At 44.8% G+C, this 27,495-nt stretch overlaps 1 protein-coding gene across 5 annotated transcripts in view; it reads left to right on the plus strand.

Annotated features, from left to right (window-relative positions):
- pitpnm3 (PITPNM family member 3) overlaps positions 1–27,495 on the plus strand; it is a 545,233-nt gene that overhangs the window by 454,207 nt on the left and 63,531 nt on the right. For all 5 annotated transcript variants that reach the window (XM_078547946.1, XM_078547947.1, XM_078547944.1 and 2 more), the window contains 2 exons: positions 18,068–18,241; positions 26,817–26,965. In XM_078547946.1, coding sequence (XP_078404072.1) covers positions 18,068–18,241; positions 26,817–26,965 — 323 coding nt within the window. The remainder of the gene's footprint in view (positions 1–18,067; positions 18,242–26,816; positions 26,966–27,495) is intronic.

Here is a 27,495-nt window from a genome sequence, read left to right on the forward strand (position 1 = left end):
GTCAACCCATGCCCCTCATTCAAATCCATGGCTCCTCAAACCCCCATGCCAACTTAGTGCCCCTCCTCCTACCCCCATGGCCTCCATACCCAATGCCAAGTTACTGCCAATTCATGCCAACCCATGCCCCCCAACCACCACTCCGTGCCCTTACCCTCTCCAAGTCTACTCATCTGCTATCCTTGGACAGTTCCTTGACATCTTTGACAATTCCTGGACAGCTTTGACAGGTTTGACAGCTGGACAGTTCTTTAACAGCTCCTTGAGAGATGGACAGTACCTTGGCAGCTGAGCAGTTCCAATGAGTGTGTGTGTAAAAAGCGCATAATCATGTTCACTTTTAATAATCCAAAGAGTGCCTTATCTCTCCCAAAGGTACCTAAGGACCCTATCCAAAGGGGTACCCTCGCTATCTAAACACATCCACCAAGTTCAAACCTGGTCGTACCTGTTCCAATCTGCACACTCCGGAATTCACACTGCTGTTCTTCGAAAATCCCGTTTCAGAAGAGGCAACTAATGATTTAAATGGCCACTCTTTGGGATTATTAAAAGTGAACATGAATATGCACTTTTTACGCACACAGGCTTTGGAACTGTCCGTCTGTCAAGGAGCTGTTAAAGGGCGGTCCAGGTGTCAAACCTGTGAATCGCTCATGCTCGAACCCTGAGTCAGCTCCAGTCCCGCCCCCGCAAAAATGGGAAATGCCGGATTCGCGCCTGGGACTTACAAAATTTGGCCATTTCTGGGATTTTTGCCACAACAGATAGCTTCTCTTCTCCGCCATGGTGAAATTTTGGGCACAAGTCTCCATCTTCTACATGAAATACTTCAAATTCTGTGTCCAACATTCCTGTCTATTCCATCTCAAGTCATTCAGTGAATCTTTTTTTATGGAAGGAAATCTACCATCATTACCTGGTCTGGTCTACATGTGACTCCAGACCCACAGCAATGTGGTTGACTTTTAACTGCCCTGTGGAATGCCTAGCAAGCCATTCAGTTCAAGGGGCAATTTAGAACGGGCAACAAATGTTGGCCTCGCCAGCGATGCCCAAATCCCATGATAGAATAAAGAAAAAAAAGGGGGGGCTGGTCCTTCTGCACATGGTTCACTCAGGGTAAGGCCTTCAATCATGTTGATGTATGCTTTTTCTGCTTTTGGGCCTCAGGCCATTACTCTCCAGGGGATATACTGGACGATATTGTGCCCTGCTAGTTTGATACCAGGTAGAAAGGCTGATGATCCAAGCACACTGCATGACCATAGACATGCTGCCCAACACCTCCTGATGTGCCTGAACTGTGGATGAGGTTCCCTGCTGGCAACACAAACAGAAAACCAGCCTAATAGGATTGACAGTGAAAGGTTTTTTTTTGTCTTGCCTCCTTTGGTTTCTCCTCACTTCCTGAAGGCAGTGACCCATGCTGGGTACAGCTCCACAGCTGCTGGCTGCCCTTCAGTAACCTTGCCTGTGCTGTTCTTCCCTCAGAACTGTACTTGGACTTCATACTGACTGAATGTGAATAATAAGGAAATAACAGCCAGACTGTCAATGACTTTCCAATAATGTAACACTAAGCAGCTCCCTGCTATGCTTATAGATTCCTTCTCAAATTTATTTTTTCAATTTGGTTTAAGTAATTGTGCTCAATTGAAACATTAATATTTACTGGTGTTAAGGACTCATCTATAAATAAATTCATATGCACGAAACGAGAGATCATTACCCGAGATCATTACTTCGCTCAAGTGACCCTTCTTCATGCCCTAACCAGGTGCTAACTAGAAGGTAATTGCCCATTATTTCAGGCCATCTTGACACTGGCCATTGCAAAATTATGCTTAATAGCAGATGTGGAACCTACATCATTAACTAGTCCAATTGTCTTTTTCCTGTGGCTTGGCAGCACACATTACATTAAATATATTTAATAATGCCGACAATCTGGTTAGTGAGTTATTTTAATTCCTTAGCTAGGCAGTCACCTTCTCAGAAGCTGGAAAAGCCTGTTTCAGTGCAGGCCAACTTACTATTCCTCAAGAATTGAATTCAAATGCTTGACCATTGTACCATTGCCCTTAATGCTTAGATGCCAGTGCCAGGCCCGTGCCTCTGGATTCGCTGGCCATCCTGGCAACCAAATGGCTGGCTTTGTCTCATAGTGTAAAGTCAGGTCGCTTGCATCTTTCTTCCAGATTGTGTGTAGATCCCTAATATAACTCGCCATGTGGGCCCTCGTGTGGCTGTGCCTGTTCTGACGGCAGACTCCCAGTGTGCTAAGCCTTAGGTCATGTTGGGGCATGCCTGATAATTCGAGGAACTGGCATCCGATGCACATCATTGCAGTGGACACTGGCAATCACATTATCACCTCCCAGCTCAGCAGCACCAGCTGGTTTTGGCTGTGGTCAGATGAGGTGAACTTCCACAGGGTGCAGAGGCCAGAATGTTGAAGGGCAGCAGCATTGCAAGGCTTGCTAGTTGCATGTCCATGGTTGCTGCTTCGATTTTTGAGTCCAGTCACTGGGGACTTGAATCCTTTGGTAGGACTTGGCCCAAGAAAAGCAAGGACAAGAAGTAATGGTGCCCATTTGTCAATGAGAGAGTGACCTGGGATCAACAATGGTCTTAAGCTCTGCTAGCCTTCTCAAAGCACATATCTAGTGGGTAAAATGGAAAGAAAGGCTTACATTTACATGCGCTTTTCATGACAACAGGATGTCCCAAAGTATTTTGCAGCCAATGAAGTACTTTTGAAGTGTAGGCACTCTTGAAATATAGGAAACATGACAACCAATTTGCACACAGCAAACTCCCGCAAAAAGCAAATAATGACATAATAATCTGTTTCACTGGTGTTGATTGAAGAATAAATATTGATCAAGACACCAGGGCTAAACCCCTGTGGTTCCAAATAAAGACATGGGATCTTTTATGTGGTGGTGGGGAGGGGCACGCGGGTCCTCATGTTCACAACTCATCAGAAAGATGGCACTTCAGACAGCGCAGCTGGAAGTGTCAACTAGATTTTATACTCAAGTCCTGGAGCGGGGCTTGAACCCACACCCTTATGTTACGACCACACAAAGGACGCTTCCTCCAAGTGAGCCCTGAACTTAGGATTTGTGTGTATTTATATGTAGCCCCCTCTTAATTTGCGAGTGGTTCAATTTAAAATTAACCAGCAGCAAAGTTTTAATCTTAAACAAGATAAAAGTTGGTTTATTCCAAAACTACAGTTGAAAGTTACTTCAGTAGAAGTGATAAAGTTATTAATTAAAATACAGATATAAATATTAAAATGCAAATAAAGGGAAAAAAGATATTTAATGATGAGATATCAAATCAGCCTCTGTGAGATATCGTTGCAGGCCCATTGCTTGAGTTCCTTCTCTCCAGACTGAAGGGGTTGAAACTTGAGGTTTTGTTTAGCAGCTGCAATGACTTCTGCAGTTGATTTGTCAGAGTTTGCCTTCTTCAGGTGGACTCCACAGGTTTAGCAAGTTTTGGGAGAGAGACGGGTTCTTGTTCATCACTAGTTCTGCAATTATGACATTTGAAGATTACCTAGACTCTGTTCAGCCGAACAACAGTTGATTACTGAATAACCTTCCTCTTTGACTCCCAGTGGCAGAGAGAAAACCCTCTGATGATATCTCTCAGTTTTCTTCCTGGGGGTTCTGCACACCCTCCCTCCCCAAGATGGCTTCTTACAGCCTCCTTTGTACAGTTCAAAGAACACAAAAATGGCCGATGTGTTAATTTTCAAGTCATTGTTTCACCAGGCAAAGAAGTTAATTATGTCATGACACTTGTGACTTAGAGCCGAGAGCGTTACCAACTGACACGCAAGTTTAAGTGATTTATTGTACCTCAATTAGCCTTGGCCACGTTTTGGCTGGAATTTAGTCAGTGTGGTGGAGCTCTGATGCAAAAACCAGGGACAACCCTGCCTCAGACATTTTTGGGAGCCGCAGCCACATTTTTCTGTCCATCCAGCAACTAGTTAGTTGCTGTCAGGATTCCAATCCCTTCTAAAAGATGAGAGCCCGCCTCCAAGAGTTGCCGGCCAACCAGAGGGCTGGCAGCTCAGCAGTCCCAACAGCAGCACCAGGGGTGGTGGCCACAGTATGCCCAACTGAGAGGACACCATGGAACGAGACCTTCCTTACAATGAGGTAAGTGGACTCTGGGGTTGTTGGGCCAGTCAGGCAGGCCCGAGTTTTTTTAAAATTCATTTATGGGATATGGGCACCGCTGGCTAGGCCAGCATTTATTATCCGTCCCTAATTGCCTTTGAGAAGGTGATGGCGAGCTGTCTTCTTGAACCGCTGCAGTCCATGTGAGGGGGGGAGGTTGGCGAGAGTGGGGAGTGGTGTTGCTATGAGGGCAGCCATTGCCACAGGGGGGCCTCTACTAGGGCTATAGATTAGGATGGTTACCCCCTGAGCCCACAGGGTGGCTGCCAGGGTTCACCAGGCAATCTCCTCATGCAGTGGAGGCCCCATCTGCCACTAGTAAAATGCTAGCAGTGCGGAAAGAGGCCCTTAATTGGCCACTTCAGTGGCTCAATTGACGTCTGGGTGGGAGAACCATTCTCCACTTTTCCCGTCACTGGTAAAATGCTGGCACGATGGGAAGGCAATGGGAATTCCATCCGTGCCTTCCCTTACCATTTTACAGGGTCTCCCACCTCACAGCCTGAACTGAGAGGGTTGGTAAAATCCAGTCCTTTGTGCGCAGGAATTCGGCATTCACTGAGGCGTGTGTCAGGGTCAGCTGGTAGCACTCACACCTCTGAACCAGAAGGTCATGGGTTCAAGTCTCATTCCAGAGACTTGAGGACATTATTGCAGCTGATACTCCAATGCAGTCCTGAGGTAATGCTGCATTGCTTGAGATGCCACATTGCAGCAGAGATGCTAAATGGAGACCCTATTTGGTCTTATAGGTGGACCTAAAAGATCCCAAGGCACTATTTCAAAGAATGGCCAGGAATGGAGTCTTGGCAGTTAAAACTGATGATCTGGTCATTGCTGTATGTGGGAACTTGCTGTGTGCAAATTGCTGCCATGTTTCCTCATTACAATAGTGACTGTACTTTATAAGCACTTAATTGGCTGTGAAGCGCTTTGGGACACCCTGAGACCATAAAAGACACTATATAAATGTGAGCCTTCCTTTTTGGATGGCTAGCTCGGGACACATCAGGTGCATCAGGCATAGTGTACACCTAGAAACTACTGTCTGCCTGATGGAACAGGGAACCTGCATTCAGACTACATCAGCACAATGGATCCTAGACATGCTGCTTTTATTGAGCAGTTTAAATACCAAACAGTGTATTTTCACCAGAACAATCATTCATAATGCTTGCCCCATGGCTTGATTCGATTGACCAGCATGTAATTGAGCTATACAGACAGGGATCAAATTATATTTTTTTGAGGGCTCTTCTTGAGATTTTCTTTAGGGCTACATTTTGGCTTTTAGAACTCCTTTTATATTCTCATAACTCATTTATTCCATAATGCAGTCACATAGTAACACTACCTCACTGCATTTGTCTTGACTTTTTTAAGGTTTCCTTCTTCAGATAGATAAGATAGCACAAATACCAAAGACTGTATATATATATATATATATATATGTATGTATGTGTGTTAATTTGTTATAAGTAAATTCCCCATGCCCCATTTCCAAAATGAACATTCTAACTACTTGGCGCAAGGTAACTTATTGGGAACGAGTCACATCTGCAGCCCTTTTAATAACTAAATGAAAGCATTTAGCATTCTCCAGCATTCTTTGGTTTTGTTCCGCTAATTTCAAGTTTCTTTCCTCTCAAAACAATATCGCACACGTCTGTGATTGTCAAGGAATATGGTGGATCATATTTGCCACATTCTGCAGGAGGATTTAACGGCCCATGGACTGGGAAGACATCCCCTGCCAGTGGCCCTGAAGGGCACCACTGCACTCAATACTTTTGCCTGTGGATCGTTCCAGGGATCCACAGGGGACCTGTGTGGCATGTCACAGCCCTCGGTATATAAATGTATCAAGGAGGTGAGAGATATCCTATATTGGAAGGATCATCATTAGATGAAGTTCATATATGAAGCTAATCAGGTGTCTGGGGTTTGCAGCTATCTCAGGTTTCACTACAGTACAGGGTGCGATCGATGGCACACATGTGCCTTTGAGAGCTCCATGGCCACAGCCCCTAATGTTCATTAACAGGGAAGTGTTCCACTCCCTGATGTTCAACTGGTGTGCGATCATCAGAAGCACATCATGCATGTTTGTGCCAGGTATCCTGGGAGCCCCCATGACTCACACATCCTGGTGCCACCCATATTCAAAGGGTCTCTGTGAATGCAGGAATGACTGCTTGGGGATAAGTAGTACCCACTCAAACAATGGCTCATGACACCTGTGTGTCATCCTCTGAGTCACTCGGAGGAGAGATACAATGAGGCACTTAAGGCGCCATGATCCATCATCAAACAGACCATTGGCATCCTTAAGATGCGCTTCCGATGATCAGGTGGGTCTCTGCAGTACTCTCCACAGAGGATGTCCCACATCATCGTGGTGTGTTGTGTCCTTCACAACCTGGCCCTTCAAAGGGGGGATCCCTTGCCAGAGGGAGACATGGAGGAGGCTGAGAGTGCCTCAGATGATGAAGAGCAGGAAGGTCAGGAACCTGAGCTGGGAGATGAGGGTGCCCTTGAAGAAACACAATGTTTAAGACGTGCCCATGCCACACTGATAGCTACAAGATTCCAGGAAGATTAAGGTATAGGCAATGGACACAGCCACATTCCTTCCGTCCCTTAGTGCCACACCAGTGTACTGAAAGGCCTTTACAACCAGTGACATTGAGAGCAAGTTCAGCAATCGGACTTGCCCTTTCAACTCTTATGATTCACCAGGCCCTAACCTTTGGAAAGGTCAGTGGCGAACCCTGTCGCTGTGAGCTCTGGGAAGTGAAGGCCGGTGCAGCAGCGCAAATGCTGCATCAAATTACTTGATGCAGTTGTTGTCTCCTTTATGAGAAGCTTTTTGCGGGCACTGAGATGCACACATGGTTGGAGAGACCATCATGGCTGCAGGTCTTGTGCTTTGGCACCAGTGAGGGCTGCCATCTCATTTGGAGAGACAATTACAGCTGCCCCTCCCAGGCTAGTGAACACTCCTAACTACATGTTATCTTGTAAGGAGTATGGTTGCTGATGCATTTTGCAGACACTTCAGTAAAGCATTTGACACATCTCCCTGACATAACACAAGGGTAGAGTAACTATCATGAGTCAGCTACACATCTCGTGAGGCTCACAAAGGGAGGTGAACACTGAGTGGGAGCATGGATCACCCTCACAATAAGAGGTCACATAGATGGATATGCACGATGCTTTCAATTGATGACGCCATTCTCATGAACAGCAAAAGTATTTACAAAGGTGCATTGTATTAATAGTGACTGAACACCTGTGACATAGAAGTGATTTCAATGCATCTTAATTTTTCTAACCCTAACACTATGTCTAGATACATCCCCGATATCCACAGCAGAGGTAGAGGCAGCTTGCTGACTGCTGTGCCCTGTTGTCTTTGATGACTTTGGCAGGCATCCTCTAGAGTGTTGAGAGCTGGAGGGCCCCAGCCTGCTTTGGGTGTTCTGCTGTGGGGCTGGTGCACCCGCCTTGACCTGTACAGCTCGAGGTGATGGGGTCATAGGCAGAGGGGATTGGGGTCAGCTGGACACTTGGAGTCACCTGGGTGGATGGCCCCGGGGTCTCCAGCTGCTGTTTCTTCTCCCTGTGGGTGCCTGAGGACCCTTGCCTGACGCCCTGAGGAGAACGAGCACCTGGAAGGAGATCAAGGTGCCCCACCCACCTCTTGCCTAGCCACTGATGGATCTCGCCAATGCCCGCAGTGATGGAGTGCAGGTCCCAGCCCAAATCCGGCAGGATCTGCTGGACCAAGGTCTCCAAGGCAGTTGCCAGCCTTCCCATGGAGAACTCAGGACACCCACAAGTCAGAGACACAACATCAGAAAGAAAGCAAAAGGAGTCCTCCATCCTTCACTCTGGTCTGCTGACTGCCTCTCGCAACTCCTTCTGACCGTCTGTCGTTGCACCTCCAGCATGTTTGACATGGTCGTTTCCAGAGGCTCATCATCAGACTCAGACTCAGCAGCTGCTTGATCTCCAGCGTCCACCGAGTGCCAAAGATCTGGGCTGTCACTGTCTCTGCTGTGCAGACCTGTCTGTGAGGTGTTCCCCAGATTGAGACCCTGAGCCTACTCTAACTAGGACCCACCGGGGTGTGTGTCTCTGCGCTGGTGGAGAGTGCAGGGGAATGCAGTGATGGATCTTCTTCAAATAGTTCCTGAGCTTCCTTGTCTGAGGTGGCTGGGGGCTGAGGCTTATGTTGCCTCTGGTGGTCTGTCTGGATCTGCTGGCGCCTGTAAGAGAGACCAGATAGATTTAGTTCATGAACAGACTGAATATGACACTGGAGGGCTTATCCATACTGGCTTGCTGGGAGAGGTCAACCTCGCCTCCCCGACAGGAGCGATCTCTGACCTCGCCTGGCAACTCAGTGGCATCCTCCTCAAATTCTGACAGCCCCAGGGTGTCAGCACTCCCACCTCCAGTCTGGGATCTCTCCCTCTTGTTGTGGGCAAGCTTGGCCTGGATGAAGACAGATGGATGGAATGTGATGAGAAGAGATGGAGGAGATGTTGGGAAGCCTGCCTGCCTGCTGTGTGTGCTGCGTCCTCCTCAGTCAGGGCTGTGGGTGGAGTTTGTGCAGCATGATGGAGGAGATGCTGGTGATGTTAAAGTGTCCGTGAAACAATCAGTGCTGATGTGTCTCCCGCTAATATTGTCAGAGATCCCTGAGCAGTGTAAGTGCATGATGCCATTATGAGGGTGTGAGATTGGAGTGAGCTGAAGGTTGGCTTACCCTGGCGGAGTGGGTGAGATCATTCATCCTCTTCCTGCACTGGATTGCGTTTCTTGGGCAGCTGCCTGGCGAGTTGACCTCTCCCAGGCCGGCAAGGTGAGGCTGGTGGACCTCCTGGATGCATCCCTGGGGTAGAGGGCATCCCTTTGCTGGCAGACTTCATGGACGAGGGCCTCAAGGGAGGCATCACTAAAGCTCAGTGCAGCTTTCTGCTTGGCCGCAGTCACATTGAGATGTCTCCTCCTCACAGCTGGGCTAGAGAGAGTGAATGTATGTGCTCGGGTGGCGCTTAAATATGGCAACCGGACCTTCGACTCTATTAGGTTATGGTGGGGCAGACGAATCAGTGCCCACCCCACCATGCGGTTTGGAATGCTTCTTGCCGATGCATAGTTAATTAGTTCCGAGTGTGAAATTGGGCATGAATTCCCTCCCTGTCGCCCAGCGGGAAACATGCCACCAAACCCACCTGCCACTGCACATCATCTCAAAATGGAAAATTCCACCCATCAAGTCTAATTCTTTTGAGAGAGCTAGTGAACCCACTGTTGCAGAACAGGTTAACACCAAGAGCATCGTTCCATCATTACAACACACTGCGTAATGACCCAACAAATAAATATCGGCTGAGAATTATTTTGGAAAGTTGAAAAGTTAAAAGCTGAGTCAATTAACCTGCTCAGTCAATTAACTGAGTCAATATTACATAACAGCAGCTTTTAAAAGAGGCAAAAACCTGAAAGATTTATTAGCCAGAAGCAGAGTGAGGACACAAGTTACACCACTTCCCAACCCTCTTTCCCTCCACAAACTCACTCAGCAGATCAGACCCTTTATTTCATTGTTGTTTCTGGGGCCTTGCTGTGGCTGCATGTCCTACATTAGCACAATGACTACAATTCAAAATACTCATGTTGGAACATCTTGAGGCATTATATAAACAGCAGTGTTTCTTTCCTTCTTTCTTTCTTGATATAATGCAGTGTCCCTTTTATTAGGTCATGTACCAAATGTTTTTTTTTAGACAATCTTTTCTGTATTTACTCTGAAGATGCTGACTTGTATTTCGGCATGCCATTGAGTTGGCTCTTAAGTGTGTTTGGGACCAGATGGATGTTCCTTGTTAACAGCAACATAGTTAAATCCCATCCTGTTCTTACCCCACATTCACACACTTTTAACAGGAGTTGCTAGATAGTGATTGACCTTAAGCTCAAGGACAGTGGCCTAAATTTTTATTGGCAGACAGGAGCAGTGGGGAGAATTTTCTCCCCATTGGGCAGGGTTGGGCGGGAGCGGGTGTACACACAGCTGATCGCCGCCTGCAATCGGCTGCGCGCCGCCATTTTACATGGGCGGGCCAATTAAGGCCCACACAGCGTGATGCGCACCAGGAAGTGTTGAGCATGCCCTGGGCGGGCGGGGGGGTGGGGTTGCCTGAGTCAGAGCCTGCGTCTTTCATGCATGCGCGGGAAAGAGTGCAGAAATCTCCCTGAGGCACAGCCCCCGCTTGCCGAGCTGAAGATTCTGCCCAGTGTGTGTAAGCCCAATAGTTTGATTGCAGACTGGGATTGTTCAGGTGAGTAGATGCCCTGCTGATTTCAACAGTCATCAGAAATGTGTCAGAATCGAGGATGACGTCTGTCAGGCTTGGTGAGACTTCAGATGAGGAGGCCGATTTTGGATCCCCGTGTTGTTCCGCAGTGGGGACTCGTTGGGCGGGGGAGTGGAGATCACAGCCCCGAGTTGGCTTCCTTCTCCTTCCTCTGCCGCTGCTGTTCTGCCTCGCCGTCCAGTCGCTGAATCTGGAATTGGCTTGCACCTTTATGGACCAGGTGGTGCCATGCCAAGCGATCGGCAGCATTCTCCTCCCAGTCAGTGGTGTTAATGCCTCCGTGCTTTAGGGCCACCTTCAGCATATCCTTATACCTTTTCCTCTGGCCGCCCTTTGAACATTGGCCAAAGGAAAGCTGTGAGAAGAGAACCTGCCAAGGGAGGCAGTTTTTGGGCACCTGGACTCAATGGCCCGTCCATCAGAGTTGGTTCTGCAGGAGCAGGGCTTCAATGCTGGTAGACGCAGCTTCACGGAGGATGCTCACATTAGTCCGGCAGTCCTCACATTTGATCCCCAGGATTTGATGCAAGCACAGCTCTTGGAACCTCTTAAAGATCTTAATGTGGTGTCGGTAGACAGTCCATGTTTCGCTGCAGTAGAGAACAACGGCCTTGAAATTAGAACCTTTGTTGACTTGCAAGGTCCCTGTTGTCAAAGGCACATTGGCTCAGCTTGAAGAAGGCAGCACTGGCACAGTTGACTTGGTGTGTAGAACCTCATTTACTCCCAGGCCAATGGAGGGGAGTCAGGGTTTTGCAGCAGGAGGCCACAACTGAGGGCCTGTGGGAGCAATTCTCGGCAGTCAGTAGATGGGGGTACAGCTCTGATGGTGACCAGAGTTTGAGGTCGGAGCTGGGCAGACCTAAGGGATCCCTGCAGGGCCTGGGAGTAGCACACTTGCTCCTCCTGGCCCAGAAAAGGTACTAAAAAAAGCAAGTTGTTGAAACTTACTGTGGCCTCTTCTGGCTGTCTCGTCACAGTCCTGCTGCTGGGATGCGAGACTCTCCTTGACATGAAGTCAACGTGATGCCAAAAATGTCATCGGGGGAAACAATCGAATATCATGTCAGCCTCTGCCTGTCTTTAGAGGGATCCTCATCATTGACACAGTTCATGACATAAAAACCTTGGCAGCTGGGAATGTGACAGATTGGAGCTGCCATCGTTCTGGTACTCAGGCTGACGCACCCCCACTCATTTCCCTGCCACTCCTCCAATCACAGGCTGTTTCTCTCCTGCATTTGCTGCTGATAGGCTCAACTGTATCTCACTGGTGATCCTGTCAGCAGCAAGCGCGGGAGAGAAACAGCCTGTGATTGGAGGAGCAGCTCCTCACAGATTCTGTCACTCCCACCTATGGGGATGACTTTTCTCTCACTGGTCACCTCCTTGATTGAATTTTCCCAGGCTTCTTGGGGCTTTAGAGGGCAAATTCACCTTCCACCACCGTGTATTTTGAACCCAGCGTAGAAGCCAGGATGATTTCAGATTTGGTCACCAATTTGGGTAAATCACCTGTTCCTGGCTGGGTTGGTGATAAAAATGCCACAGTTGGGCTTTAGCATCTCTGAATTTGGGACAGGAAAATCAACCCAGATTCCAACCCCCAATAAATAGGCAATGACCTTGGTTACATGGGCAATGGGTGAGAAAAGGGTAAAACTAAGCTGTTGGGCCACCCTTAATCGACTGGCCTGCCAACACTCCCTGTGAAGGCTCACAGGAATATGGTTGCTTTGGAGAGGGTACCTCTCACCCACAAAACTGCACCTCAGGCAGGAATCAGTGCCTTCAGGAAGGAGAAGGATGGTTGAAATTGGTGCTAAGAAAGGAAAGCAAATATATTACTATTCAGCGCACTGAATACAGAAAACCTTCAGGGAACTGAGCCTTCAAACTTCTGAGTCATGAAATCGTGAGGAGGTCACATTAGTCCAGTCCCTTTGTAAATTGTTTCCTGCATTTGGTCTATCAGAATGTAATGTTCCAATTATTTCACATCTGCCATTGTTTTGCAAGTTTTTTGCTGTAATTTATTAAGTTTTTAAAATTTAAAGATTTTGTTTCATGTCCGATGATGTAGGTTAAGTGGAAATGGAAGGTGTGATGAAAGGCTCTTAGTATTGAGCCAGATAGCATGGAGCCTGGATACAATGAATTCTCCAGTGGTTGTGGCTTGGTTGTCCAGCTGGTTCGAAGTTATGGAGTGTTTACAGTATATATTGGAGATTGCCTCCCGTTCAGTCTTACATGTCCTAAAGACTGTCAGAGTTGAATGTGCCATTTTGCGTAGTCTGATTGTCAGGTAAAATGTGAGTTCAAATGCTTTCTTTAAGCTTATGAAGTTGTGCCCTTGCATTTTAACGGTTCTGCCGTTGGGTGTAGTAATTACATAACATTGACTGCGAAATGCTTAGGGCTTCTCAGGATGTTAAAGGCTTGTTATTTTTCATTCGTTCAAGGGATGTGGCCTCGTTGGCTGGGCCAGCATTTATTGCCCATCCCTAATTGCCCTTGGGAAGGTGGGGGGTGAGCCACCTTGTTGAACCGCTGCAATCCATGTGATGTAGGTACACCCACAGTGCTGTTAGGGAGGGAGTTCCAGGATATTGACCCAGCTCTATATAAGAGCCAGCTGTTTCATTCTATAATAACTACACATTTTGGCTACAAGAGTGTGCACAGTACAGATTACATGTTACAATTCTGTTGAGTTTTCCCTTAGCCAACGTATCCCCTAGAGCTCTATGAAAAATGTGTCACCCAGTGTAATACTAAGCTCCAAAGACAGAGAACTTCTTAAGGTTATTCTTCACTGGAAACCAATGATGGTTGAATTTCATGCCAATGCTCACTGTCCCTTGGGTGGAATATCTCAGGTAGGCACAATGGCCCTACAATTACCCACAATTGCCTGACATGCTGGCAGCAGACAAGGTTCTTTGGTGCCAGTTAATACTCAGAAAATTACCTGCATTACCTTTTAGGTATGGAGACCAGCATGCCTATATTTATGACATTCCTTGATTTCCAGATCAGTAAAATTAATTGCCCGAAAATGGGGAGCGCCGTACATCATGGGCAGAATTTTCTGCCTGTCGGACGGGCGGGCCCGACCCAATCTCCGGCAGGCAGGGAGACGATCCCTGCCGGAGAAGCGGGCCCCGCCGCCATTTTACGTGGGTGGGCCAATTAATGCCTGCCCAGGGTGATGTCCGGCGGAGAGCGCTATGCGCTTTCTGTGCGAGCGGAGGGATTCCCCAAAATCGAGAGTGCGCTCTTTCACGCATGCACACGACAGAGCGCACATCTCGCTGAGGCTAAGTGCTGCCTCAGGGAGATCGCTGACACTTTTAAAAAGGTTAAAAACAGAAAAAAGAAATTCCCTACCATTTCCCCCTCATGTGACAATGTCACACGAGATGACACATGATCATAATTTACAGTAAAACTTTATTAAACTTTTTAAAACCCTACATGAATCTTCATCCCGCCCGTGGATGAGGTTTGATGCTTTTTCTAATTCCCGCTGGGGCTCCTGGCCTGCCCACCGACCTTAAGGTTGGACGGGCAGGTCCTTTAACTGTTTAAATGATCCTGTCAATGGCCTCAGTTGGCCATCCCACATCATTTTACACATCGATGAGTGGGCCCCGCCCCCTGCTCACCGACAGAAAAATCCTGCCCCGTGTGTATAATCCCGCTCCCCACCCCACCAGTTCTCTAATTTGCTACTTATTAAGCAAGGCTCCACACCGAAATCTTTGCCTCCTAAACACATGCTTTTCAACAATGCGGCAGAACCCAGCACTGCCATTAACTAATATCTTATGTCACTGAGTACATTTAAACACAATCTTCAGTATTTTTACAATTAATAAAAATAACGAGAGATGTTCGTGCTTAGATTTATCGAGTTTGAAGGCTTATTTGGTGCAATTTGTTAAAATATTCCTGTGCCACGTGATGATTCAGTAAGAAAATAGACCTCAGGCTGGAGTATATCAAATAGAACTTTATATTATACTCGCAAAGCGCTGATGTCCTGGCAACAAGTCAATCTGATACTATCCGGCATTGTGTTTGAAATAATAGCAGAAAGTCAACAATGTGAATGTTGCAAAGGTTGCCTGTGTTTAAGAATGCTTCAGCTTTGAGCTAATGTGACACTTTGATAAGTATGAGGCAATAATTACTGTCAGTAATGTTACCGTATGGATTTTTAATGTGCTCATATTGAATGCCTGCCTATGCTATTCAGATGGAGGTGCTAACCTGTTTATTTTAAATGGAGGCGGTTACATGTTTGTTTTAAATGGAGGTGATAACCTGTTTGCTATATTTCTTACATTTCACATACAGGAACATTAAATGATGTAAGCATTGACTTGACACAAATCGCATTATAATGGCTCAGATTTTGTATTAGGAATAATGGTGAAGCTGTCAGCATTCAGATGGAGTAAATCAGACAGCAACTTATGGCGTCTGGACATGCACAGTCAAATGCGCAAATTCGAAAGGTGTTGTTAGAGATACCTTGTTCTTCCACAGGGTGCACTGTAGCAGTCTTCGCCAATAACCCAACATTGAAATCAATGCAATGGCATGAACTTGGGGTACTTCCCCATTAATTCACTATTAAAGATGCCTGAAAAAATTAGGGCTGGTGCATTCAGGAGTAAGTGAATTGTTAACAGCGTGATAAGTGATAATTACTGCCAAATAACCTCTCTGACCCTGAAAATTTTATTTCACTTGCGTGAAGCCTCATTGTTCCAGAATTTAGTGTTGGATATGTGAAAAAATAATTTTCACTCTCTTAATTCTATTTCCCAATATTTATTTCACGTTCTGTCATGGTCTAAATATAATTAATACTTCTTGCTTTATACTTCCTGGTTAAACATTGCAGGCCCAATTTTAACTCTGTGTAAGTGGGTGGGTTTTGAATGAACTAAAATTTCACCTGCAATTCTCAGTGAGAATTCTCCAATCTGGCTGGGTGGAGAACCTGCTGAAACTTTGTAGGCAGCTGTCACCAAGGTGAATGGTGAGTGTCATTCTGCAAAATCTGGATCAATATATATTACTCAATGTATTTCCTAATATTCTAATATAAATGTTGTATTCTAATATGAAACTTAACATCGTTATAAATGTTTCCTATTCACTGGTGGTACTATTTGTAAATATAGCAGTGCTGATATGATAATGCTACTCAACTCTGCTGTGTCAATCTGCCCATAGTAATGTAAACAAAAAATAAGATTTCCTAGAATTGCACAAATCATGGCAGGAAAGGAAAACCGTGTATTCAAAATTTAACTACCGATTGTTCGAATGTTGCAAATTTCCATCTTAATTGTCCATCAGCTGAGATGTCAAACTGAGACCCCCATCTGCTTTCTCAGGCGGGTGTAAAGGACCCCACACCACTGGTTCAAAGAAGAGCAGCAGAGTTCTGCCTGTGTCCTGAGCCAATATTTATCCCTCAACCAGCATCTTTAAAAATAAATGAATCTAATCATTATCGTTCTTATTCTTGTGGGAGCTTGCTGTGCGCAAATTGACTGCCACAATTCCGACATTTCAACAGTAACTGCATTTCAAAAACATTTCATTCACTTTGAGATGTCCTGTGATTGAGAAATGTGGTTTATTAATACAAGTCTTTCGTTTAATCTCTGGCACTGGAACTGTACAGACTAATGAAGGGAAGCCAATTATTCGACATGTATAGATAAGTACCCACCACTAGGAAAAATAGTTGGAGGTAGTGCTTAATTTCTCCTTTCAGGACCAATTCGGCCAGCGGGCCTGAGTGGAGCCACCTATTCAAAGGCTATTAAAGACACCAGAAACCCAACAAATGCAGTAACTAAGTAGCTAAGCTTCCAAACTTGCAGAAGTAGTGCTGCAGTAGATGTGCTAAACAGTAAACATCCAAATACTGTCTGAAACAAAGACAGAAAATGCTGGAAGAACTCAACAGGTCTAACAACATCCGTGGAGAGAAAAACAAAGCTAATGTTTCGCGTCCGCATGACTCGTCTTCAGAGCTGATAGATTTAGCTCTGAGGAGGAGTCATACAGACTCAAAACGTCAACTCTGTTTTTCTCTCCACAAATGTTGTTAGACCTGTTGAGTTTTTCCAGCATTTTCTATTTTTGATTCAGATTTCCAGCATCCACAATATGTTGCTTTTGTCCCAATAGTGTCTATTGGAGGAGAAGTCTATGCAAAGGCCAGACACCTCTGTCTCCTATTTTCTCAATCAGTCTGAATGGTGCACGTCACATCTAAATTATTGAGAGGGAAAGGAAAGTGTGGAAAAATATAAAATTAAAATAAAAGTTGGCAGATGATAAACTACTCGGACAGCTTGAATACATATTAAATCAAATAACAAACTATGTGTGATTTATATCATGCCTGTTGTTTTTCCTTTGTTCAGATTACCATCAAACCTCTTAAGAGTTTCATGCCAAAAGGAAAGTAATAACTTGTACTACAGTCAGTTTTAACATTTCTCAACAATTAACTGTGTGCAGGTTTAGATTTACCAAAAACCAAAGAAACAGAACCCTTAGGGGAAGCATTTTCCCCAGTGCTCTCTTAATTCATTAGCAATTAATTAGTGCAAGCATATTTTTAGAATACTAATCTGCAAACAGCGATTTAAACTCTAGAAGATTTGAGTCCGCACTGGCACTGTCATTATTACATAAATGGCAACTTGCATTTATATAGCTAAGGTTCTAATATGCTATTGCCAATTGTCCAATTAGACAATGGGTTGGCAAGAGCTCTTGAGCATAGTCGCAAAAGAGATTTCTCCAAATATTATGTTCTATGGGTTGGAGTGATCATTCTATGGGCCAAAGAAAACTGTAATAATTGCAGGGGAAATTTTTAGCTGTTAACTGCCATTTATTAGTCCAAAGACAAGCAACTTATTTCCGAACATATCAATAACTCAGTATCTTTTTTCTCTCTGAAGAAGGTCACAGTTGTTTCATCATCCCTATCCTTCCCAACACCTGATGAACTATTGGACAATTGTGCACATTTCCCTCCATTATGTAATGTTAATGAAAGGTTTACTTTGGGTGTTAACCTGCTTTGTACGTCCCCTGTTGCTCGCGTTGGTAGTTCTTGTGCAATGCTGTGCCTTGAAGATGGTTGGAATATTTGAGAGCTATATTTAATCTGCTCTGTCCCTTTAAGGCCATTGTACAAGTATCTCCTGTAGGGAAGTTGTCTAAATAAGCCAATGCATCCGAATTGGCCCTGAGTGGCTTTAAACCACGTGACTTGTGAAGGTGAGATTAATGAGTGGACTATCACAGTTTAGATCTGTGCATTTCTAGAGCACCAGTTTGGAAAATTTCCCTTTAGTTGTGAAGGGGGAAGTGATTTTAAAGGGAGGACTTCTTGTTTGTTATTGTGTTGTTTTATGCCCACAGCTGACTTCTTACAGAGCCAAATATCTCTCTTTCTGGAAAGTTCCAATGCACCCACGTCCCCTAACACGCTACTAATGCAATTGCAACGAGGGATGCGAAGAGGCAGCCAAACCAGCATTACCAGCGAGGTGTCAGGATCTTCAGAAGGTCTCTTTGCGGCCAATATTGCCAGCAGTAAGTAAACTATTAAAACTGTTCCATGTTTTCTTGCAGTTCTATCCCGCTCATACCAAGAATCCCAATGACTAACAGCCACTCCACATGGTAAAACAATGAAGTGATGATTGTTGTTTCAATATACAAATGAAAAGACTACTTTTGTCACAAACCATAACACTCTCAGCCATGACGAATACAGATATTCAGTCCCTTTCAACCTTGTTTCTTGAAATATGTTGACAAAGCAGGGGGCCAAAAATCAACCCTATGAAAGGTGTTCTGCCTAAGGAGGCTCACTGAAATATTGAGTAGAGGCCCAAGGCCCAACTTTGGGCTGGCCTCAAGCCTCCCAGTTTGGACATGTGCTTCCCATGCAGCACTGGGTCCGGCAGGTGACATATCAAATTGAAAGCCTGTTTAGATAGTCATAAAAGATCCCATTCTGCTACTTTAAGAAGGTGAAGAGAGCTCTCCCAATGCCTTTTCCATCATTTATCTCTCAATTACACCATCCAAACAGATTAACTGGCTCTTTATCTCATTGTATTTGTGGGATCTTGCTGTGCACAAATTGACTGCCATTTTCTTACACAACAACAGTGACTGCATTTAAAAATTGAGATATCTTGAGGACATGAATGACACAATACAAAATGCAAATCATATCTTTCTCAACATGAAGGCTTTGACGCAGGTTGATTGTAAACTAAATTGTCCCACCCAAACCTATCAGCCAAGAGTGAACCTGGATTTATTTGCTTAGTCCTTGGGTAAGAGGGGAGGACATCGTTGTGGGTTGTTAGCAAAATTTGAAATAAACACAGTATTCTATTTCTGAACTAATTTTATAGACTTAGAAACATTTCCCACAATAATGCTCACAGTGTCGCTATTATAGCTTCTAATACACACATCGATATGAAAAGCCGCTCTGCTCTTCACGGCCTGAGTTGTTCAGGCAGCGGGTGGGCTTAGTGGGCAGGCTCGGCGGGAGCGGGGGGTGGGGGTGGGGGGGTGGCATTGCCGAGCCAATCGCTGCCCTCGATTGGCTCCATGCCGCCATTTTACACAGGTGGGCCAATTAGGGCCTGCCCAGCGTAATACGCGAGCCGTAGCGCTGAGCGCTACCTGTGCGGACAGTGGGAGTGGGGTGGGAGAGTTGGGGCCTGTGCACTTTTGCACATGCTGCCTCAGGGAGATTGAATTGATGTTGAAATAATTAAATAAATGGCTGAAAAATGTATTTAAACATGTTCCCTCATGTGACTGTGTCACATGAGATGGGATATGTGTTTATATCTATGAACATTTTTAATATTTAATTAATAAAAGCTTTAGGAAGCCTCATCCCGCTCGTGGATGAGGTTTCCTAACCTTTTTTCCTGCCCGCCAACCGTAAGGTTGGATGGGCAGCGTTTACAATGACCTTAATTAGTTCCTTAATGGCCTTAACAGGCCTTTACATATCGGCGGGCGCGCACCCACCAAACGAAACATCACAACTCAGCGCGATGACACTGGGACACATGCCCGATGTGATCGAGTGTCATTTTACACCTCGGCGTGTCAGACCCGCCTCCGCACGTCGATTGAAAAATCCTGCGACATGACCATTCACATAAATAACGCCAGTCAGAATTGCGACTACAACGTGAGGGGCATACAGCTGCTGTGATACATCTGGAAAGACACTGCATGACCCAAGGAATTGCAACTATAGAGTAATAACTCTTGGAAAAAATATCAACTACAAGCTCAGCTAGCTTCCAACAAGATTAAAGCCTTAAAGTAAAACCACAATAAAGGTACCCCAAGATACAAAAGACAATCTTACAGGTTACTTTGTCATTATGTTATTGTGGAATATACATTTTTAAGTCCTTGGTTGGCGCAACCTTTTCTCAATTTCTTCCTATTAGTGGTAACTGGATGGCCATATTTGGTTTGTAGCTTTAAGAATGTGATGATTGGTTTTCATTCATGTTTGTTAGCTACTGATTAGTGCCGTGCACCACCTTCAGTTGCTGTTTTATGAAAGTGAAATTTGAGCCAATTAAGTGAACATGCTAACCTATCAACTATGACTTTGCTGAATTTTGAACTAATTTGATTTTGCTTTGTATAATAATTTCTATTGAATATTTGTGACTTACTGTGAATAATGACACAGAATATTCACTGGAAATGTGTTGCATCTAGCGTATATATTTTTGCTCGCAGTTTGCATATTTCTATGTGCAAATTTTATATCCCAAATTTCATATACGTGAAATGGGAACAAATCCATTTAAACTGTTAGGAAATGGCCTAATCAGCAATTAGCAAATAGAATGAGGGAGTGAAAATCATAGATCGTGAAGTTGGAAAATTAAGTTCAAAATGGTAAGCAACATCTACTATTTAAAAAAAACAATATCCAGTGGGCACAGATTTAAGCCAAAAGAACCAGACGCAATATTAGGGAAAACTTTGTTATACGCTCAGTGTTAGGCTTTGGACTGCACTGCCCGCTGGGTTGGCATATACAATTCAATAATCACTTTCGAAAGGGAATTGGATAAATACTTGATGGAGGAAAGGTTGCAGGCGAGGGCTGGGGAGCGGGACTAACTGGGATGTTCTTTGAAAGAGCTGGTGCAAACTCAATGGGCTGAATGGCCTCCTTCTGTCCTGTGTTATTCTACGAAGCCAAGATTCTCCTGAAATTCCATTAAGATCAGCAGATAGTGGACAAGATGAGATTGATTCCTCCAAGCCTGTCCTTTATGGCTGTTAAGCCTGGCTCTGGCACATGATCAGGATGACAAAACAAGAGAAGATGTAGATCACTTTGATTGTTAGGAATATAAAGCCGTGTCAGTGCTTTGTAAAAGATAACAGTCACACAGCCCCTTGTCATTGTATCATTAGTATCCACCACAATTAATCAAACTATGCAACGTGTTGCAATATTTAGGCCCAAAAATCTCGGGGAAAAGTTTTCCCCCCATTGGGGTAGTTGTGCGGGGGCCAGGCATGACCCCGATCAGCACCCCCCAATCGGGGTCACGCCACCATTTTACTTGGGTGTGACAGTTAAGGCCCGCCCCGCGTGACGCTTGCCCGGAAGCGCTGAGCACTCCCTCTGCAGGGGGGCGGGTGGGGGGTGATTCCCTGAGTCGGGGCCTGTGCTCTCTCACACATGAGCAGAAAAGAGTGCAGGAATCTCCCTGAGGCACAGAGAGGTGCCTCGGGGAGATCAGTTTGATATTTAAAAACTGAAATAAAGTGATTAAAAACTTTTAAAACGTCCCCTCATGTGACACTGTCACATGAACTGGGACATGTCAATGAATTATTTTTAAAAATTTTATTGAATTTTAAAACACTTCTTGGAGCCTCATCCCGCCCGTGGATGAGGTTTCATGAAAAATGCGAAGGCCGCCTGGGCTCTTCGCCTGCCCGACAACCTTAAGGTTGGACAGACAGCTCTGTTAATTGTTTAAATTAGTTTTTAACAGGCCTTTGACAGTTCGGCGGGCACACAGCCGACTCTGCTGAGCACCTGCCGAGCTGGAAATCAAAGTGACGGGCGGTGATGTCGGAACGCCCGCTCGACATCACCGCGCATCATTTTACGTGTTGGCGACCAGGCCCCACCCCCTGCTCGCCGACCGGAGAATTCAGCCCATTGGCATCATTTACATTTCTAGCAATCCCAGTAAAAGTAAGTTTTTTAAAAATTTAATAGGTAACAAAATACCACATTCTCTACATAATTAGGGACACTGTAATATCCTTGTTGTGGAAAACTTTAACTTTAATAACTTACTGGTGACTTTGTTACTTTTGAATTATTCACCGATGTTTTCCAAGTCTGCCCCAGCAGTGAGTGACCTCAGTGTGCCCCGGCTGCAAGCTCGGTACATCACTCCTTTCTGTGGACTTAGAAAATTTACCATCTTAAATTCTTTCTCATTTAAGGAATAAATTACATGTGCGCTGACAATACACGGCTCTACACAAGCCCACCTCTCAACTCCTTGACTGGCTTTGATTTTTCACACTACTACACCCAGAACTGAATGAGGAGAAATTTCCTCCAACTAATTATAGGGAAGACTGAAGCTGTTGTCTTCGGTTCCCACCAAAAATCTCCATTTACAACCTGGGTGTTGTACTCAGGATGGCTTCTGACCTATCCATTACCAAGACCGTCTGCTTCCACTCCCATAACAACGCATGACTCTGCCCCTGTCTCAACTCATCTGCTGATGAACTTTCCGCCATGTCTTTTTTACCTCTAGATTTGACTATTTCAGTGGTCTCCTTGCCAACTTCCTATCTTGTATCCTACATAAACTCGAGTCCATCCAAAGCTCTGCTGCTCATATCCTAACTTGCACCAACCCCACTTCTGCTTTCTAACCTACATTAACTCTTGGTCCAGCAATAACACAATTCTAAAATTGTCATTCTTCTGTTCAAATCCCACCATAGTTTCACCCCCTTTCCCTGTCTCTGTAACCTCCTCCAGCCCTACACGCCTTTGAGATTTCTGCGTACCACCAACCCTGGCATCCCCCACTTTAATTACTGCACTAAGATAAAAGCAAAATACCGCAGATGCTCGAAATCTGAAATAAAAACAGGAGATGCTGGAAACCTCAGCCGGCCTGACAGCATCTGTGGAGAGAGAAACAGAGTTAATGTTTCACGTCTGTGTGACTCTCCTTCAGAGAGCTCTCTGAAGAAGGGTCATAGAGACTCAAAACATTAACTCTGTTTCTCTCTCCACAGATGCTATCAGGTCTGCTGAATTTTTCCAGCATTTTCTGTTTTTATTTTTAATTACTCCACCCTTGGTGGCGTTCCCTTCAGCTGCCTGCATCCTGAACTCTGGAACTCCCTCCCTAAGCCTCTCTGCCTCTCTACCTACCCATCCTCCTTTAAGAGGCACCTTAAATCTAATTCTTTGACCAGGCTTTTGATCATCTGCCCTCATATCCCCTTATGTGACTCTGTGCCCAATTTTGTTTGATAATGCTCCTGTGAAGCGGCTTGGGATCTTTTACGATGTAAAAGGTGCTACATAAATGCAATTTGTTTTTGTTACACTATTCTCTCTTGTGTGCACCCCCACCCCCCCCCCCCCGCCCCAACATACCATATTTTGACTGCATCATTGTTTTAGTAACCAGATGTGGCAGTGATTACATCGCAGACATTGGAATATATTTTTGGCTTTCCCACCTGGGTGTAAAATATCGCCTGGATGGAGCACAGAAATGAAAATCAGGAGGGGAAGATTGCCTGATTATAACTCAGGCTACCTCCACTATTTTAAACAGAAAGAAAATTGGGTGTGCTCCACTATGCATGTATGATTCTCCCTCTTGGTTTTCCTCGTTGTGCTCCACTCAGGCAATACTTCAAAGAGGTCGAGGGGCTAACATCCTATTCATGTCCAGTTAGTAGATTCCAGCCAGTTCAATGATTGGGGCACTTGGCCTCAGTACCTTTGGGTTCACTGAGAAACACTTTCCAGAATCGCTGCAGCTATCCAGTGACCACTGTCGAAATCATGTATGCACACCGAGTGAGGATGGGTTCTGTAGTGAGGCTCTTACAGCCTTGCAGTTGTGCACCATTGGGGCTTAGTCATGAATAATGATTGGGAGAGGCAGTGGACCGCAAGTGGTGAGATTGAAAGTCAGCATAGTAAATGGTTTCAGGGGCAAAGGGGAGAAGATTAGCAAGAAAGGGGTCGGGGATAACGTTAGCCTAACCTGCCCGGCGACGAGCTGACAGGATTGGATAGGATGCTTGCCTTGCAACTTATTACAAAGTAAAATCAGGCAGGATGTTAAAGGTAGCACCTGATCCAATCTGGTCAGATTCTCAGCTAAAATTACTTCCATTCTTTTTCTACAAAAAAAAATTAGAAACGGAATTGATTTTGAGACCGTTTTCTCGTTTGTGGGGTTCAGGAAATGGTTACAAATCGCTTAAAGGTAGAACATTAGATTTTATAACCTAATTTCTTTGTAATTACTCCCAACTAACCTTCTTCATCAATGCATCAGATTTTGGCTGAAATAAAACATAACAGTCAAGGTATTAATATATTATATCAGGTTGAAATGCTTACATTGTGATTGAATGACAATGGCAGCCTTTATCTGCACAGATTGGCTGATTTGAAGGTTGACAGAGACCAGTCTTCATCTCTTTATCATCCACTAGCCCCAGCCAGCAGGACATTATATGGTAGCATCAATTATTTGGTGCGCTTCCATGCTCCAACCATCATGCAATTATTTTTAGCAAAAATAGATTTGTGAACATCTGTTAGTAGCATGACCTCATTGGACAAGATGCATCTGTATAGCAAGCTAGTGTTGGCTTTGGGAATTAGAATATGATAATTCTTTGGCACCAATTCAGTCACTAAGCTTTCTCGTTTTTATGTTTACCCATTCCTATCCTGATCTCATTTCATAAAAATTAATTTCCCTCTTACGGGAGTTTACTGACCAATCATGGATCCGTTTTAAAATGGTGCCCAGAAACATTCTTTAGGCTCTGATTTTATAGCATGAGCTTCCTCTAAAATGTGAAATACAAGGCTGAATTTTTCCATTGACGATCAACTCCTGCCACCGGGGCCAAAAGCAGGGGGGCTGACCCTGGGCTGGCTGGCAGTGGGACACTGGGTGGCATTTTACTAGTGGCAGCCAATTAACAGGCATCGGGGGTGGGGGAGGGGGGCACCCTCCTTGGGCCATTGAGCAACCAGCAAGTGAGGACCCCTCCCTGGGTCCCCGGGAACCCGTTCAGAGGCCACCTGGCGGTCGCCCACGTGTGACTTCAGACCCCCCAACACAGATAAATGCCAGCAAGAGTGGGAAGTGACCCTTCAAGTTGCTCAATTGACCCCTCAGTGGATGGTATACCACTGAGGTACCTGCTGCTCCGCTCTGACCACTGTTGTCTTACCAGCCCTCCACCTCCCAGCCTGTTTCAAATGGGTTGGCCAAATCCAGCCCATGGTGCTCGACAACATTTGCAGTTGTGCTATTACCAATGCGGTGAACTGATCTGTTACTTCCAGCTAAAAGTACCCATATGAAGACAATTAAGTGTTTAGTTATCTAACATAAAAGCAGAAAGCGCTGGAAAAACTCAACAGGTCTGGCAGCATCTGTGAAGAGAGAAACAGAGTTAATGTTACGAGTTCAATATGCCACTTCTTTGGAACTGCTTTTACGTTTAGTTACCTACCTCTAACCTGTGTGCACAAGTCGAACTCTGAAATGACACCAGTTGTCTCAGAGAGATTCCTAGATTTGCTGCTCTGCACTGCCCATTTGTGGGTAGAGATATACCGCGTACCATAACCTAATATCCTGCCTTTAACTGTAAGTCACACCCTCCGAAAGGAGGATGGAGAGTGTTAGATTCCGGGTAATCCTTATTCTTCAGGCTTAATACAAGCATGTGGATCTGGGAGACAGAGCGATGTCAGATTAGTGACCTTTATTAATAAACACACCAATACAACCTGTTACATGTGACGTTCGTGAGGTCGCTTTCACTTATACTCACAAGGATGCAGTCTCTTGTTACAACAAAAACAGAAAATGCTGGAAAAACTCAGCAGGTCTAATAGCATCTGTGGAGAGAAAAACAGAGTTAACGTTTCAAGTCCGTATGACTCTTCTTCAGAGCAGAGTACTCTCTTTTAGATATTTATTACAGAGAAGCATATTTTCCCTTCACACTCTCCAGCTATCACCAAATTCTTTGCTGCACATCCAGCAATTAACATTCTCACGCCAGCCTACACTTCACTGCTGGGACTTGCATCTTTGCCTGTAACCCTTGGCAGTGTCACTAGCTATCCTACCTTACTTACTAATCCTTTACTGAGGGTTACTTGGAAAAGTTAAGTAAATGGAAAGCTATGGAAAGTGCACAGTCATGGTGAGGTAAATGCATTTTATCCATTCCTTAATCATATTCCTTCATTTTTTCCTAGTTTCTTTTCCATGAAGGTACAAATTGTGTGTTAATTATACATTTTTCACTGCACCCCACCCTGCCCCAACTCACCACAACGCCTCCCCCTCCCCCACAATCCAAACCACACTGGCCAGCCCCAACAAGTTTCCCAATATCAATCTCCCTCTCCGAGATCTTTAGTACAAGAAGGGGACCAATAAAGGAATGTCAGGGTGTACAAGAGGTGCTCTGTACCCACTTGCCCTTATCTGTAAACCTGCATCTGGTCCAGATACCTTGTTTTGGTGGATGATTAATGCATGCAGAGGTTCCTCTTTGCAAAGGAGATCGAGGCAGAAGACCTGATGGCAACACTGAGATATGTGAATGCCCGACACGTTTATCTCCAAATGATGTAACCTTATTTTTACTGAGATGCAACAGCTAGTGATAAAATAGGATGGGTCTTGCATTCAATAAACTGTTTGTTTAAGCATGTTCATGTGAGAATAACCAAAATGATTAATTGCCTTTAGAGTAAGATTGAGTTTGGGTTAGAGTAATATCATGTATGTTAAGCAAGAAAATATTTGCTTGTATTCCACAGTTACTACAAAATGGTGGGGGACCAAAAGGATAGACTACGCGCTGTACTGCCCTGATGCATTAACAGCTTTTCCAACTGTGGCACTACCACACCTGTTCCACGCCAGCTACTGGGAATCAACTGATGTGTTGGCATTTGTTTTACGGCAGGTAACTCTAACAGCATGTTTTTTTTTAGGAGTTAATTCTAGTGGAGTCACTTTGAAATAGTTAGATTAGTAAGGTAATATTATATGGTAAAGTTGGCAAGGCAAGGCTCCTGGCAGAAGTGGCCCTACTGTGTTAAATCTGCTGCTCATACTCTGGGCATTGAAGCTCCACACTGCCCAACCTTGTCTCATAAAATGTACTCTTACATCTGTTTCAAGTAGCGTCATGTTCAGAGTGATGGGTAGTTTATATAGGTTTATATAGTCCAGTCACTCGCGTTGACGTGGGCCCAGTATGAGAATGATAAGTCAAGTCACAAAGCCATACTCAAGCCCTAACCAATACAGGATTTTAATTCTCCTCCTCAGTAATCCATTGATTTGTATAATATAAATAAAACAATGCTATTATGGGAAAAAACGACAATCATACCTCAGGTATTGATGAAAGGCAGAGTCCATAATAGTGGACATCCATCCACAGACTGAAATACATAGAGACAGAATATTGAAGGAGAGTCTGTCACCTGA

Source organism: Cetorhinus maximus, chromosome 9 (assembly GCF_964194155.1).
Source record: "Cetorhinus maximus chromosome 9, sCetMax3.hap1.1, whole genome shotgun sequence".
Taxonomy (NCBI): Eukaryota; Metazoa; Chordata; class Chondrichthyes; order Lamniformes; family Cetorhinidae; genus Cetorhinus; species Cetorhinus maximus.